General features: G+C 50.6%; 2 protein-coding genes across 5 annotated transcripts in view; both read right to left on the bottom strand.

Moving 5' to 3' along the window:
- Positions 1-5,645: 5,645 nt before the first annotated feature.
- On the bottom strand, positions 5,646-10,222 carry ADIG (adipogenin; the record flags this gene model as incomplete). The annotated part of the gene is made up of 2 exons (XM_084247451.1): positions 5,646-5,764; positions 10,096-10,222. 2 exons carry the CDS (start codon positions 10,220-10,222, stop codon positions 5,646-5,648), a joined length of 246 nt encoding a protein of 81 aa, XP_084103577.1.
- A 6,067-nt stretch (positions 10,223-16,289) lies between these two features.
- Positions 16,290-16,916, bottom strand: part of RALGAPB (Ral GTPase activating protein non-catalytic subunit beta) — a gene marked incomplete at both ends in the record, with an annotated part of 58,813 nt that continues 58,186 nt past the window's right edge. For all 4 annotated transcript variants that reach the window (XM_084247165.1, XM_084247164.1, XM_084247163.1 and 1 more), the window contains one exon: positions 16,290-16,483. In XM_084247165.1, coding sequence (XP_084103291.1) covers positions 16,290-16,483 — 194 coding nt within the window. The remainder of the gene's footprint in view (positions 16,484-16,916) is intronic.

A 16,916-nucleotide genomic window follows, 5' to 3' on the forward strand; every position in this document is an offset into this window, starting at 1 on the left:
TTTCTCACAGTTCTAGGGGATGGAAGTCCAAGCTCAAGGTGCCAGAACTTTCGGGTTTTGATGAGAATATTCTTCCGAGCTGCCTTCCGTGTCCTCATGTGGCCTTTCCTCTGTGCTGGGCAGAGAGAGAGAGAGTTCTGGAATCTTTGCATAAGAACACCAGTCCCAGGGTTATGGTCCCACCCTTGGTTACCTCCTTAAAGCCTCATCTCCAAATATGATCACCTTGGACATGGGCGGAGGGTTCAAAATATGAATTGGAGGGTGACACAGCTCAGTCCAGAACAAGGCTCCTTAAAAAAAGCAGGATTCCAGGCCATGCTGGGCCAGACTGCAAAGAGCCGGAGGAGCGGCCCCCACTGTGAGCTGTGCTAACCCAGCGGAGAGGCTGGTGCGGGATCATCAATCACCAGGATGCCACAGGGTAGAAAAGATGAGCCTGGGATAGCGTGAAGATGAATGGGCCAACTGACATGTGATTAAACAGGGATCCGCGTGGAGGCTCCGGCCCACTCCGAGGGCAAGTCAGCACAGCCAGGCCGCTACGTGGCTCCCACTGGGGTACCTGTCCCGCCACCTGCCAAGGTTCAGGGGTGCCCCCAACCACAGCTCTGTCATTCCTGCTCTGCTCCTGAGGAAGGGAGGCAGGCAAAGGGACCAGAGCAGGTGCTGGGAACCCTGGGGGAGATAATATCATCAGCCACCATTCCAGGCTGCCTGACTCTTGTTAATAATTAATAGTAATAATGGACGCACTAAATGAGCACTTGAGATTGGTCCTTCAGGTGCATTTTCTCATTTTCATACATCAAGCAGGGAGATCAGAGCTAAGTCAGGAGGTGAGGGCAATGGGGTCTGGACACAAACAGAGAGGCAAAGAGGGCTTCATTGTTTTTATTCATTCAGCCAACTGATTTTTATTGAGCACCTACTATGTACCATTATGTCCACAATGGTGAGCAAAACCTTGCAAGGTCTCTGCTTGCACGGGGTTACATCCTAGTTGGGAAGACAGATGATTTAAAAAAAAAAAACAAACCAACTAAGTGGGATCATTTCAGGTGATGATAAATGCCAGGAAGACTGTTTAGGTGATATGAGAGGGAACAGGAGGGTGGGGTGGCCAGGGAAGGTGTAAGGAACAGCTGAGCCGAGACCCCGAGGTACAAGGAGCTGGCCCTAGGAGAGACACTGGAGGTCCTCCTAAGCTGGGGGGAGTTGGGGTACTATTCTAGGTGATGGGGGTGTCCTATGGAAGGTTTCCAGTGGACAGGCTTTCAGTTGAATTGAATTCCTGTTTCAAAAGGCCCACCATGGGGCTAACGCTGATGATGGCCTTCCACGTGGCTCCTCAGGAGTTCCCAGCAGAACGAAGCTCCCGTCGTCCACAGTGGGGACTTGCTCATGATGTGTCCTTCCTCGGGCCACCTCTCCTTTCTTGTCTCACCTCCCCACTCCCTTGGGGTTCCTGGGGTCACCAACTCCCCTTGAATCTGTCTCGGAGTCCATTTCTAAAGGAAGCGTTAGCTGGAATTATTGAGAAGACTAAACGTGTTAAGTTCTTGGCATATAGTAAGTGCTTAATAAATGCACGGTGGAATGAAAGACTGGGTGGGGCTTCACCAGGAGAGGCAGACACAGGGCAGGGAAGAGGATGGGAGAGACCTGGGACCCTAGGCAGCAGGTTGGGGAGGATAGCAGAGAAGCAGTGCCTGCAGGCCCCCTTCAGGACCAGCTGTCACATCCATCCTCCAGCCTCTGACTCCTCGCCTCCTCTGGGTGGTTGCAGGCCCAGGACTTCTCTGTATTCCCTCCAGTCATACAGGAGGGTGTCACTTGCCTTCATGAACCTGCTGCTGCAAGACAGAGAAGCCTGCCGACCCCTTCTGGAGGTAGCAAGACCATTTACTGCTCAGACCCCGGGTCTGGAAGGGGCCGCCCACACTGATTTTTGGTCTCAAGAGTGAAAAGAGACATGAGGGGCCTCCCTGGTGGCACAAGGGCTTAAGACACAACCTATGAAGCTGTCCGCAGCCACTGCAGCATGAGTTCAATCCCCGGCCAGGGAGCTACCGACACGGCACAGCAGACCTCTCCGGACTCGCCACCTGCTCCCCTCAGCAGTGCATTTCAGTCAGTTCTTCTGTTCTGCTCCCTCTTCTGTCTCTGGTGAATCCTCTCACCCCCCATACCTTCTGGCCTGTACCCCAGATCTTGTATGCATAAATAAATAAATCTTAAAAAAAAAAAGAAAGGAGCCATGAAGACCCTCCTGAAAGAGCGGGAGCCAGTGAGGCCAGTCCTGGGGACACGGGCCCCGAGGCCCCTACCTGGGGCAGAGGGACCTCGGGAGGCTATGAGGGTGGGGGGAGCTGGGCTGACAGGTGGGGATGGGAGACCCCGCACCACCCCAGTTTTCTCGTTCCACCGCCCCGCGCTGCTCCCTTATTTCTGAGGCGCCGCCCCTCGCTGAAGGGGACGCGGCGCGGGCGCCCTCTGGTGGCAGCTCTCGGCAGCGCTTCCCGGCGGCCCGGCCGGGAGCAGCCGGAGGAGGCGCCGCCCCAGAGGCACCAGAGGCACCCTGCACCCCAGTGTTCACAGTGGTGTTATTCACAATAGCCATGGCAGGGAGATGACCTAAGTGTCGACGGATGGACAGAAGGACAAACGTGGAATACTTCATTATCCGGCTCATGGGAGGTACAGCTCCCAACTCTGTTGGGCGTTCTGGGGCAAAGACAATTCGCTGTACACATGGGCGAAAAAATAAGTGGCCTCAAGGAGTCAGCAGTCACACAACGGGGATCCAGGCTTAGAATAAAGTGGGTACCGCCCTCGGCAGTAAGAAGAAATTTTAGAAACAGGTCCCTAGATGATATCATCCAGCTTCTGAATCCCGGCTTCCCAAGCGGAGTGCATTTTACTTGAAATATCCTGTTCTGGGGAGAATTTTTTTCTTAAAAAGCAGGGGAGGGGGAGGGTTAGCTTTTTCATCCACCCCCTTTGATGGGTGCTTGGGTTTACATTAGCCAATAGCAGAAGTAACACCACGAACACAACACACACACACACACACACACACACACACACACACACACCGTGCATTTCCCTGCGCCTGGGGGCACAGGTAGCAGGGAAGGGTTTGGGAAATGTGACACTTCTGGCCGTATTGCCTTCCAAAGCCATCTGTGCGGTTGGATGTGACTTTACGGGGCAGCTGCAGCCCAGGACAGACACCTCTCGCCTACCTGGCCTCTGTTTTGTGGGGTTCTGTGCCTTGGAGTCCCTGAGGCTGAATTTTGGCCCTCAGCCTAAAACCCACCCAGGGATGCCCCCCAGCTTCTGGAGGTGTAAGCCAGAGGCCAGCATCTGCTTCAGACACACCACCTGCGTGTGACATAGGACCCGGTGCTCGGAAGAGCCCGTGAGAGGGGAAATCTATCGCCAACCTGAAATCTTCGTTTTTGCACAAGGGACCACGTTCATTTTGCACGTGGCTGACTTACCTCTGGATCCTGATTTGTGCTTCCCTCCATCCTGCCCTCGCCCTGAGCTCAACTCCAAGTTATGAGCACTCCCATCCCAAACATCCTCCAAGGCGGCAAACCAAAGAAATCTCAAAAGCACTGGTGCCCTCAAGAACAGGCAGGGACCCGGCCTCTCCCCGCGCGGCTTGGCCGCTCCCACCCAACTGGAGACCAATTCCCAGTTAATTATAAAATCGGCTCTTCTGTCTATTTATGCTCTTCGGAAAGCTGCTAGTCAGTGCGCCTCCTGCAAATCTGTTTCGTGCCCCATGCTGGTGCCCAGCTCCGCATCTTGCTTTGCGATTCGCTTGGAAATTGCTAGCATCTGTGTTTTCATGACAATTGGAAAACTGCAGTGACTAAACCAAAACAAAAGTTGCCAACTGTCACCATTTTGACAGGGAGAGGGGAGCGGGGAGCAGGGAGCACTCATTTCTTTGGGGAAGCTCTTTGAGGAGGTCACGCGGGGCCGAGTTAAATAGAAGTGAACTGAAACCCCACGAGTTCTAAAGGTGTCGTTAAGACTCCGAATCCCAGACGTGTGGTTTATTAGGGGAATGACCTTGGGGAGCCTGTGACCTTGGCGAGCAGCTCCCTTGTTGTCCGGCGCAGACACGGTGTGGTTTCGAGCTCGCTCTGCCAGCACAGGTTTCTGAAGCCTCACTGGGGCCGCTTGCCAGAAAGCTGACACGCGCAAGGAGCTAGGGCAGGAAGGCCTCGCCAACTGCTAGTTGGTATATGTTGCTTTTGGGCACTTCCCAGTTGAGATTCGGACAGGACAGGTGACTTGCCCAGATGGAGAGGCGCCTCTGGCTCCTGGCCTGCAGTGAGTGGCCGGAAGCTTCTGTGTCCGGCTTGTGAGTGAAATATGCCACCCAGTCAGGTGCCCAGGCAGATCGCACAACCGCTCCGAGCTGTCCCGAATGCAGCCCTTAACATGCACGCGCACGCACACTCATACGCTAGGTGGCCTGTGGGAGGAGCACCCCAGAAACCCTCTCCTCCAGGCACCCCCACCTCCTTCTCTGTGTGACTATGGATTTCCCTTTCCCTCTCTGGGCCTCGTAACTGTCAAATGAGAACAGGGGTAGGGAAGGGAGCTTTGCAAGACCTTGAGCAAGACGCTTTGCCCCTGGGGTCATGGCAGTGGAGTGACTCAGAACTGGCAACCCCAGGCCTCTGCCCCCCCAGCTCCCCTCAGTGGGGTGAATAAATGGACGTGGTCAAGCCCCCAGGTTCGGCGGGGCTCTCCTGCACACAGGAACCCCTCGTTTCTTTAATCAGGATTCACCCCGCTGGCCCACCCTGCTGTCCAGCCTCCTCCGAGCTCACTGGCCACCTCTCCCGGGTGGCCTGCTTGTCCTGTCTTCTCTGGCGCGGGCTCCTCCAGCGGCTGCAGCCTCTGGAGGCATCTGTGTGTCCATCCCTGGAAAAGATGAGTCGGGGGTCCCCGGGAAGCTCCTCCCTTGCCAAATCCTCCTCCCTCCCCGGCGGGACTCTCCCATCCACTGGGCCACCTCTGGAGCCCCGCTGCCCCTGGGCAAGCCAGGCTAGAAGCAAATGGAAACTGACAGGAAGAAAGGCATGGACACAGGACGGGCGGGAAGGACTTGGCAATGGCACAGCATTCCTGGGTAGAGTCCAAAATCCTCCCACCCCACTGACTATACAAACCGGGCAGGTGACAGCATTTGTGGGGCCCACTGAAAAATGAATACGTGATCCCCTTGTTCAAAACTTATCACATATTAAGAATCAAAACAGAGCATTGAAACAAGATGGGGCTTGCCATGAGCCTTGTGGGGCTGCACAGGACACCCCACGAAGCTAGCCCTAACACCGTATTTTCTGGGGACCAGGCCCTCAGTGTCAGGGTCAGGACCCAGAAGGTTCAGAATCACTGTAATTGAGGTTAAGGGAGGGTCCACACTGCTTACCCCCACTTCCTCCATTCAGAGAGGCTGGAGTGGAGGGGACAGGGGGACAGGGTGGGGGAATCTTTGAAAGAAGCTCTTCACAGCAGCAAGGCTGGTCCTCAAAGGTGGTGCAAGGAGCCAGCTCTCCGCACTACTGCCCTGGGCTCCCCCCCACCCAAGGGCCTCACCTGGCAGGACAGGCTCACCAGCTGGGTCTTTCCTCCTCTTGGCTCTGCAGGGTCTCCTCCCCGCAGAACTCTCCTGGACCTTTGCTCCAGGGCTCCCAATCAAAGCACAAATCTGAGTCATTTTCCTCTGAATCTGCAGAGGTACGAAACAAAGCCTCTTGGATGGTCACATCCTGTCACCTGCCCCTGACCCAAAAGAGACCCCAGCCTTGCCTGGGCCCAGAAGGTCATGGCAGAATCTCCCCGAGACTTCAGGACCTTGAATGGTGACCAGGGATTCAGAAAGCAAGCTGTCCGGTGCACACATCACCTGCTGGAGACCCTAGCGGGGAACTGACCCACCTATATACCTTGGCAGTACTGCAGGCTGGGTTCCAGACCGCCGTAATGAAGCAAATGCCACAATAAAGTGAGTCACACGACTGCTTTGGTTTCCCAGCGCACAGAAGCTGTGCTTGCACTAGATGTCGCCACACGTGCGCATGGCACTGTGGCCAAGGCAGCAATTGACAACCTTAATTAAATGGGACTGACACAAAATAAGCGCACACCACTGGGAAAATGGCATCAACAGACTAGCTCCACTCACGAGATGCCATAAACCCTCAATTTGTAAAAAAACAAACCAACCAACAAACAAAGTCACAGTTTTTTGCAGAGTGAGTCCAGCAGAGCACAATAAAACGAGGTATGCTTGTCGTGGCGTGGGCCAGGAGGGGGCGCCAGAGAGACACAGGCCGGCCCCCTGCTCAACCAGTGGTGCAATCACTACCAAGTATCCGAGACAGACAGACGCTGGCCTCCCTTGCAGCGCTATGTTGTGGTGAAACACACACAAATAATAAGACACTCTGGAAATCACGACACGTCCCTCATGAGAGGCCCGGTGACTGAGTACGTCACCGCCTGGCACGTCAGGTCACTGTTAAACTGGTGGCTTTGGGTCTGTATCTTCTGGTTTGCAGGATGTCGACGAGTTATTGTAAGCAAGCTGCAAGAACACCAGGCCCTACTTGAGCGGGAAACCTCTGTATGTTAGTAAATGAACGCACTGACTAGCGGGCCTGACTCGTGGTGACTCGTGGGCCAAGGAGAGGGGTAGGGGAGGTTTCTAGCTTTCTTACTATATGCCAGTTGTTCCACTGGGTGCAGAGCAGTCAAGGAGAGCCCCTCCCATCACCACCAGACTGCAGACCAACGGCAGGAGACAAGAGAGGAAGGGTCTCGATCTCCCCATCTGTAAAATGGGCACACTAGGCTGTTCTGTGATGAGGGTTAACTGAGGTCAGACATGAAAACAGGTGCTGGACAATGTGGGCAGTTCCAATTGTGGAACCATGCATAAGTATTCTTAGCCATTGCTTTGTCATTTTGTGTGTAACTGCCATTTTAGAATTTCAGGTCTTGCTGTCCTGGGAAAAGACTGCATTCCAGAGTTCGACCCCCACCCCACTCTGGTCTTATCTCAGTCGGCTAGCCACAGGCTAGCCACAGCGGAGCCGAGCAATTCAGGCCACTAATAGGGTCAAACTAGCCATAAAATAGAGCTGCCTCTTGATGTGACCAATCAGCTCAAAAACTGAAACTGTGCACCCACCGTTGTTAGGAAATGCACCTGTGTAACCAATGAATGTTTGCCAACATGATTTAATTTTTAGAGATCTGCTTGTAATCCTATATAAGATCCCTGTTCCCTTTGTTCAGGGCTCCTGACCTCCGCCGTTACATCGGTGCGTGTCACGAGCCTGGACTCGAGCCCGTAATAAACTCCTTTATGATCTTACAGCGGCTGTCTGTGTGTCCTTGGGGGCTGCACTGGTCGACATTGGGCACAACAATGATTTATAACTCCAGTGACCACTCTGGCCAGATGGGACTGTTTTCTGAACACCTATTATGTGCTAAGTGCTTCACATACATTTTGCCAGTGTATTTAATACACTTAACAACTTCCTGAAGGCAATTGCCAGTGTTATTCATATTTTACAGAGAGGAAGGCTCAGGAAGGTGAACTGTCTGGGCTCATAGCCAGAAGTGCTAGCGCCCTCCCACCTCCCCACCCCCTCTTCCTGCCCAGCCCCATGGGCCCTCGCTGTCCTGGTGAGTGCCCTTGTTTGAAGTCAGAGGACCCAAAGGAAGTCCTTCAATTTGAATTCTTGTTCTGAGGACAACCATGAGGGCCTGCTGTACCTACTCCATTTGAGCCCTACATCCCCTCTCTCTGGAGGTTTCCTTTCTGCAAATTCTTTTCGAATGGCAAAAGGAAAAAACTCCCTGGGCACAGTATCTTCCCTTCAAAGGGCACATGTGACTTCATCCTTCTCTCCCCTTCCTAAAGGACTAGGCTGTCTGCTCTGGCCAACCCCCCCCACCCCCCCACCCCCCCCCACCCCCCCCACCCCCCAGTTCAGCTGCCCCAGGTCTTCCAGTCTCTCCAGGAAGCTCCCTTCTCCTCCCAGGTATGCCTCCCTCAAATTCGGCAACACTTTCCCTTCTGGAGGAAAGTGGAGGGTTGAGCCAGGCCAGGCAGGAGCAGGGAGGGGAATCCGAAATGCTCTTCATACCAAATACCAGACCCAACTGATCCCAACAAAGAGATCCACAGCAGAGTAGAAAGTCACAGGCAGGGTGTCCCGAGCCCCAGCTCCTCAAGCCCTGGTGTGAGTCTTGGTATGGCTCAGAGCCCGGGTATTAGCTGCTTCCAGGCACAAGGACAGAACACAACAGTCCTGAGAGTTCCAAGAAGACCCTGAAAGGGGGCCTCTCACCTCTTGGGGATGGTGCCTCTTCATTGCAAAATTAGCAAAGGACTTATTTCAAATTGCCACAGGAGTTGGCAGGTCACCAGTCTTTCAGGAGAAGGTCGGAGAAGGGGTTGGCATGGGGCAGGGCATCCAAGGAAAACAAATTGCTGGAGGTAGTGCCCTGGATGTTGGGGAGCTGCCCCCAACTGTGGAGAAGACACACTAAGCCATTCCTGCACTTCCTCGGACCATGTTGACTGGATTCTCAACCTACGAGCACCTACTATGTGCTGTGTGTGTACATGTGCTGCCTTTGCATGTCTCCACGTGCAAAGGATGGGGACCATCACTATCTCCATTTTGTGCGTGAGATGACGGCTCCGAAAAGACTGGCCCGGGGTCACACAGCCACAGGTGGCCCAGTGGGGAGGTGACACCCAACAACTGGCACTCACAGCACCTCACGGGTGTGACCTTGGGCAGGGTGTATGGCCTTGCTTCTCTTCTCCAAACCCGTTTCCTCAATTGTGTAAGAATTACTTCACAGGGTTATTGTGAAGATTAAATAGCACACATCAATTGTTTAGCATATGACCCCGTACACAGTCCATTGAAAAAACTTTAGCTATTATTCTGAACTATTAAAGGGCGAGGTTGGCATCTGGCCTAGCCCCCTACATTCCAGAGGGACAGCTTTTACACCCATGACGCAGGCCAACTCTCTGACATCCACTGGCCACATGCCTCAGGCCCAAGCTGTGCCCCTCAGGGTTGTGGGAAGATGAGAACATACTTGACACAAACATTTTCTGGAAGCAAAATGATTTCCTAAGCTCTTGCCAGGAGCTCCCATCATTTCACAACTCCTAGCCTCCACATTTGAGATCACAGGGCAGGTCAGAGTGTGGGTGAACTGCTTACCCTGTCTCAATGCCATCTGACCAGAGTTGGAAGCATGCTCAGTGCTAGGTGGTCAAAGGTCAAGGGACTGAGGTGCAGAAGGTGGGAGGCCAAGGGGTCCCCACGAAGAGGACCCCCGGTGAAGGGAGCACCCAGGGAGCCAGGATGCCTGAGGAGCAGAGTCACACCTGCACAGAGCCAGCTGTATCTCTGGCCCACCAGACCCCACCCCCCCACTTCCCTCATGGCCAGCTCTGCCCACCTCTGGCTTCTCCAGGTGGCATGCTAGATGGACATCAGTCAGCTGCAGTGATCCTGTGATCCAGAGAACCCGGTCTCACTGTGTGGTCTGGGCACAAAACAGTGAGTGGTCAGGCGGGCACCTGATAAATGCCAAGGCTGCCAGAGGCTGTGTGCAGGCTGCTTACTACACAAAAGCCCTGGCTGAGGGGGCAAGAGAGGCTGACATTCGGCCAGTGCTCCACTAAGCCTGGTGTCTGGGCTGCATTCACAGAAGGGGCACCTTTCACAAATTCCTCTGCAGAGGGGCTACCTCTTTCCCATTTATGTCGATGGCCCAAGTCCCCTGAGGTGCCCCAGACATGCACAGACTTAGTGCTTCCCAGGGACCCTTGGGGATCACTCTTGGGCTTCAGGGTTTAAGAGACTAAACTACCAAACCAATCCTTCTACAGGTCCTGCTTGTGTCTGAGCCTGCAGTTAAAACACCCGAAAGCCCTTCTCCACCGTGGTTTCAGGACATCCAGCCCGATAACCCTCTGCCCGGCTCCAGGATTAGGACCCAGTCTGGGCGGCTCACCTTGGCTAAGTAAGAAGCGCAGCCAGATGATCAACAAAAACAACAGCAAGCCCACGGGCAGGCCGAGCCAGAACACCAGGAAGGAAAACGTGAGGTCATTCACCAGCGGTACCAGGGGGTACTTCATGGTGTTCTGCGGGTAGTCCGAGCCAGCCTGGGCTGGGGCCACGCTCCGCTCTCAGCCCAATTGTGATGGAGTCGTGACCTAACAAGAAAGTCACAGTGTCCTTCGGGCGAAGGGAGAGCTGTTTGGGATGAATGGGCAGGAGCCAGGGCAGCGAGAGTTTGGCTGGGAACAACAGCTCAGGCTTCCAGGCAGGCAGGCAGGCGTGGGCCTTACCAGCTTTCTGCTAAGATGCAACGGGGTGCCCGCGACAGCTCTTGTATGATGGAAGTAACTTATTTGACTGAGCTGCTAAAAGTTAGAAAGGTAAGTGGGATAAACATTGCCCCCAGGTGCTCATATATTTGGGGTCACTGTTACCTCCAGGAGCCAGCGGGTCCCCAGATGCCAGGATTCCAGTTGCATGTGCCACATTCACCCTCTGTGGGATGGCGGGGATGCAGGCGGCCGGGCTGGAGCTTGGTGCATCAGAAGCTGACAGCTGCTGCAGCTCTAGTCAATAATGGCGATGCAGGAAATGCAGGTCCAGAACTGCCAGATTTCCCACTTTCCCAAGTCAGTCAAAACATCTGCATTTTTACATAAAATCTTCCAGTTTAAAAACATTGCATCAAATCTTGTCAAAACTTTCCTGGCTGAGTAAGTCGGCCAGGCCAGACAGGGTTACTAAGGCTGCCATTTTAACACTTCCTAATCTAAAACATAGTGGGCCTTCAATAAATGACCACCTAACCCGGAAGTTTCTCTTACTAGGGTTTCAATGAGGAGCTCTCAAGCATTCACAGCCTGTGGGCAGAACACTCCCAAATGCCATTTTTCTTTCTCCCCCTTAACCTGTCGTCACTCACTCACGAAGCAGTAAACCCCCAAGTGCTGGGCCAGGCAGGCTGGAAAGCTGGCCGGTGCAGAAAGTCCCCATGGCAGGAGGAGTAGCAGCTGCTTACGGAGGAGAGACAAACAAGGTCGTCTCCAAAAGGGCCCTCAGATCACCTGTCTCACTTGCAGCAGCCGGAGGGTGGTGGCTGGAGGCCACTTACGAAACATGCCTATTCCTGCTCACCTGACCCACAGAGCATAACCTCCAGAGCAGAGGCTCAGCCTCCCCACAAGTTAATGGGTGACCAGTCTGACAGTCTAGTCCAAGACCATGGCATCTGCCTGTTGGCGAACCAGGCAGGCCTAGTTCCAAGCTGGGGAGCGGTGGCAGGCATGTGGGTGGTAGACTGAGGGGACACACGGGACACAAGGACCCCCTTGATAGGACACCAGCCCAGGGAGAAGGGCAGAGAAGACAGTGACAGTGAAAGTAGGGAAGGAGAGGAGAAGCCAGGGCTTCAAAGGCTGATGGTAATAGAATGTGTGTCCAAAGAGTGGCGCCTAGCAGGCTGTCAGTGCTACGCCCAGAGGTGGAGACCAGGAGCTCGGTGTCTGGGGTGGGTGATTTCTTGGCATCGGGGCCTAAAGGCACCAGGGTCAGAAAGAGTAGTAAGGCAAGGGCTTGAGCACTCATTTCCTGGTCAGAGCCGCTGTGCAGTCAGCCCAGGAAGAAGCTTGGCTGGTCCTCTGGGCCCAGCTGGAAGCCCCCCGCTGAGCAGGCAAAGCAGGCGTGGACACAACCTCAGGGGCAGGACCTCGCAGCCCTGGCTTCCAGGCACAACTCAGAGTCACCTTGGGTCAGTGCCAGGCTGCAGCGGGTGGGCAGAGGCACTCATCATAACCACTCCCCTTGCTGCTTCCTAAGTGGTGCAACCCACCATGGGTTGTAATCACACGCCACCCTGCGCGATCAAGGCCTTAAGGTGCTCATCCTGGCCCGTGTAACCCTCCTCCGCTCACAGCCTAGTCCAGTGGGCTGGGTGGCAGGGAGATTAGCCCCTCTGTGTCTCTCCAGTTTCCTATTCCTGACTGGCCAGCTGAGACAGAGGTTGGATTCTCTGCAGGCGGCATCTCTATGTTCTCAAGACAGAGGACAAGCCAGCCAGAGGCAACTGCCGGGCTCCGCAAGGTGGGTCATTGGGAGTCACGCTTTATTTATGGACGCTCCTTTCTGTATAAGTCAAGTATCTTTAAAATTTATCAAATATTGAGTATTTCGTGAAACTTCACAAAAGCAGAGTGAAAAACCACAGACCTAAATTGTAAGGGTGCAGAGGCAGGGCAGACAGTTCCTGGAAAGAGTAAACGGGAACACACACGCCTGGCCTACAGCCAAGAGCACACACAACATTATTAGATAAGAATCTTCTTAAAATTTAATTGACTAAATGTGTTACATTCAATATTCCATGGGTTTCTTCTGGACAAAGGGGTGGCATAAATACAAACAAGCCTCTGGGCTGCCTCCCCTAAGCGACGAAGAGAAAACACAGGAGGCGAGGGGACACAGGGACACCTTCATATTTACATTTCGCCTTTACTTTACAGTTCAGTGACAGAAATATTTACAGAAAATACAATAAGAAAAAGATCATGTCTTGGCAACATACCGAAATTCATACAAATTGTATACATGATTTCAAGCAAATAATGATACTGCTTATTTTTTAGCCACAACTGCCAAGCCCTTCAGAGGAGAAAGATGTTCTTGGTCACTGCGAGAGACAAGGACTTGGGAAACTTGGTTTGCTTCAACAAATATTTATTGGGCGCCTACTATATGCAAGGCACTGTGGAATCCCAAATTATACCTTTTCCCTCACCTTTAAAAAAAGAAAAGCATCTGAAGAACATGAATTGATATTCTGAGAAAAACGCTATACAGTACATGGCTTCTTTAGCTACCGAGAACCACAACCTGATTCCACGCTGAGCGGCTAGATGACCCCCACTCTCTCTCTGTCAGGAAAAGAGGCTGTCATGGAAATCAGACCATCTAACTCAAATTACTGTTTTGTGTAAACATACAAATCAATTTTTTTTTTTTTTTTGGCGGGGTGGGGGGTGGGGGCGGGGGAGATATAACCTGGATGGGTTTTAAGTGTTGAATGGAGAACTACCACAGCGGAGGGTCCCGTCACCTCCAGTGCATTTTTTACCATCGACCAAGAAACATGTCTTTGAGCACGTTGAGTCCCACTTTGGGTGAAGTTCCACCTTCCAACAGAAATGAATATGCTTGAAGACTCTGCCTCTCTACAGATCAGTCTGCAGAGCCTAACAAATGCTCCCCCCAGAGTATGTAAAAAGTAACCACTCATGAAGATCTCACAACACACAACCTGTAGGCAACTGACATTGCGAGCCAAAGATGTAGGTATTTATAAATGAGTCCAGAGGAGAATGGCTGCCCTGAAATAGGGGACCTGGAATGGAAATCAGTGGGAGGGATAGAGGGATGGATGGAGGGGGGGGAGAGAGAGAGAGAGAGAGAGAGAGAGAGAGAGAGAGAGAGAGAGAGAGAGAGAGAGAGAGAGAGAAAGCAGCCCACCGAATAACCACTCCTCCTTTCAAAGGGCCAATGGACAGGACCAGGGTCTTAGGAGGATGAATAAAGAAAGGATTCAAAAGGCAAAAGTCCCACTAACTGCCCTCAATGCTCCCAACCAGAGAGGAGGAAAGCCCCTGTCCCTCGGATAATGATTTCCTTGTCACCAAACTCCACTCTTCCACCACTCCTTGGTGTACATGTCACATGTAGCAACTAAACATTTAAGCCACAGACCAAATTGGTCCTGGCTTCCCTTGAAAGGCTATGAATATATGCTAACAAATTTATCAAGTAGATAAATAAAGGTTATTATCAGAGACAAAATATGCTCCTCTGGCATTATTCTACTCAAAGTAATTTTTCACAAAGGCAGCTGGGTGAACTTAGGGGCCATGAAGTCAAACCCATACCAGTGACCGATCCACGTGTTCTCACCACACTTAACATACGCTGGTTTTGAGCAGAAGGAACCAGCTTTGGGTAACTTATATGCACCCTGTGTGTGTGCACTGTACATACTGGGGTATTATGCCTTCAGGGGCCACACAGTCCAGAATCCATCCCTCCTTCTCTGGGAGATCACAGAGCCTTCCAGATCAAACAGCACTCAACATGACTGTTCACTTATCAAAGTCAGTAGAATAACAGAATGGCCAGAAACCAGAGCACAAGGAAGCATCATCAAGCCTACCACCACCACATGCCATCGGACACTTTGCTGACAGTTAAACTGTGCCAAAGGTAAAAGTTTCTCTGACGAATTACACGGAGTACACCTATAGCCTCTGGAATGTTGTAAGTTGCACATCAAATTACAGCCTTCTTTGTTCACATGCACTAGAACAAGGGCCCATTTTTCCACTGAAAAACATCAATCTGGAATTCCCACTAAAGTTGCTAAATCTTACCTCATACCTGCTGAGTTACCAAAACACTTTGAGAGAACTTGTTATCCCTCCCCTCTCCCCCATGCTACCATCTGAAAACATCAATTTATTGCCCAGATCAAAAATAAAATCAATTATTGAATATTATATATACCCTGAATGGAAACTGGAGTCATAGAATGAGAAGGTTACCTTTACCTGAGCTTAAAATAAACATGAAGAAAAGTGTGTAGCAAACTTAAGACCAAGAGCTGTTGTGCTCACATTTCTTGCTCATAGATGGCAAATACATACTTCTGGAACAAAAATATCTGCACAGGGAATTAAGTCCTACACTATTCCCCACCCCCTAATTAAACTACCAAAACATCAAACCAAACAGACCATTGTAACCTTGACCTACAGAATCTACTGACATCAGAGTTCAAGTGGGAAGACATCTCTTCTACAACTGTGATCACTCCTCTTTGGACTTTATGTGTCACTTATTTTCTAAACATAAAATAACCTTAATAAAAGCACATGAGAATAGAAGAAATGAGCAGTATATACTCTAGCACTGTAACAGGAATCCTTGTAAGGATGTTCTGGGTCTGGCCACCTCAAAACTTTTATCCCTGGCAGAAAAGTAGCAGCGAGGTAACAGAAGTATTTCCAAAGTCCTGGCAGGGATGTGTTGTGCCTTCAGCTGGCAAAGTCCAGAAAACATGACAAAAACCACTTCTAATAGTGGTCACCCAAAGAGGTGGTAATGTTTGTCAATTCGAAGAAATCCAGTAGCTCTCTGAGAGAGCTTAATTAGTAGCATTGAGAGATACTTCCTGAACCCCAAGTAAGAATCCTTCATAAACTACTGCAGTTTCCTGCTTGGTCCTAAATAAGAAACAGTGGATGAAACTAATTCATTTTCAACCCTTGTTGTGAATTTACATTTCATAATATTTTACCAAGGAATTACAAATGTTCCACCTGTCATGTCACCGAACTGGACAGTAGTGGAGAGAGTGGAGGCATCACTGCTCTCTTAGAGCTTTTAACACCACAACTCCACCTGTCTCCCCATTAGAGGACAGACATACCTTTCTGTTACAACTATTCCTGGGCCAAAACTGAGACCTTCAGACAGATGTGTGCAGTGATGAGACTAACTTTTTGAAATGTGAAGATAAAATGAAATATCCTAACATCAGACTTCTTATCTGAGCAAAAATCATTTATGTTCTTTTTCGTCAGTATGACAGTTCGATGGAAAAAGGACCTATCAGTGAGCAGAAGGTGGACATTTCTCTCCTTCTCTTCCACCTATGAACGATGAGTGTGTAAATGCCTGGCAGATTCTGAGACATTTTAATTTGAACACAACACCTCCTAAAAAGTGAGGTATAATACTATCTTCAACTTCTAATTTGCAAATTTGATACTACCAATGCACATGTTTAACTGAGATGCATAAAAGCCTTTCTCCTCAAAAGGCTTATATTTAACTAAAATTGTCACTTTTAAAAGAAAGCTTATGGCTAAAATGTATATCATCATTACCAGCAGGAATATGATTGTGTCTGGGTGCCCATTTCACTAGAAAGCCAAAAGTCTTCTATCAAATGGGTTTATAATGTGTTTCTTCTATTCTGGTGATTAAACAGTAAGTTCCTGGGGAGTGATTTGTTTTTATTTTTACAGTGATCACCTATGAAATTGTTTTGCTTTGATTTCATAGCCCCAAACTGGAGTTCAATTGTCCTAGACAGACTGTGGTCTAAGAACTGCAGTTCTTGAGTCCAACCTCCTGGAAAAGTGAAGTATAAAACTCTGGCTCCAACTGCTTGTTTCGGTACTTGTTGACAATGTCGGTGATTTTCTGTTTCCGGCGGACATGTGGTGGGCTGTAGGAATCACTCTCCAGTCTCTTTCTTCTACAAATATTAATTACAGTCTGCCTCACCAGAAAACCTTGAAGACAGAGGGTATTAAAATGAATGTGAAAAACCAGTCACCTAGGTGAATTATCAGTATCAAGTAAACTACTTTCCACATACTCAATACTATTTTATTTCATTTGCAAGACTTCCTGCCTTTGGAGAGACTGACAAAGCACTGTAATAAGGCAGATCTGGCAAAAGAAATACACAATGGTAAGGAAAAAAGAGAATCAAAATATGGTCTGACACCCATGTCCTGGCCCGGATTACAGTTATCTGTTTTTTCCCTTACTGGATGTTTGTGAATTACTGCTCTAGTCAGTCATACTAGATTAAGCACAGTTCAAACAGAAAGAAAACATGCTTCCCTTTTAACAAGAGCCACAACATTTTCTATATAAGAGACCTACTAAGTAATAATACCATTTCCTTATTTTACTTCTTTCTGGTTCATAAAAATGTTA

Source organism: Talpa europaea (assembly GCF_964194135.1).
Source record: "Talpa europaea genome assembly, chromosome: 11".
Lineage (NCBI taxonomy): Eukaryota > Metazoa > Chordata > Mammalia > Eulipotyphla > Talpidae > Talpa > Talpa europaea.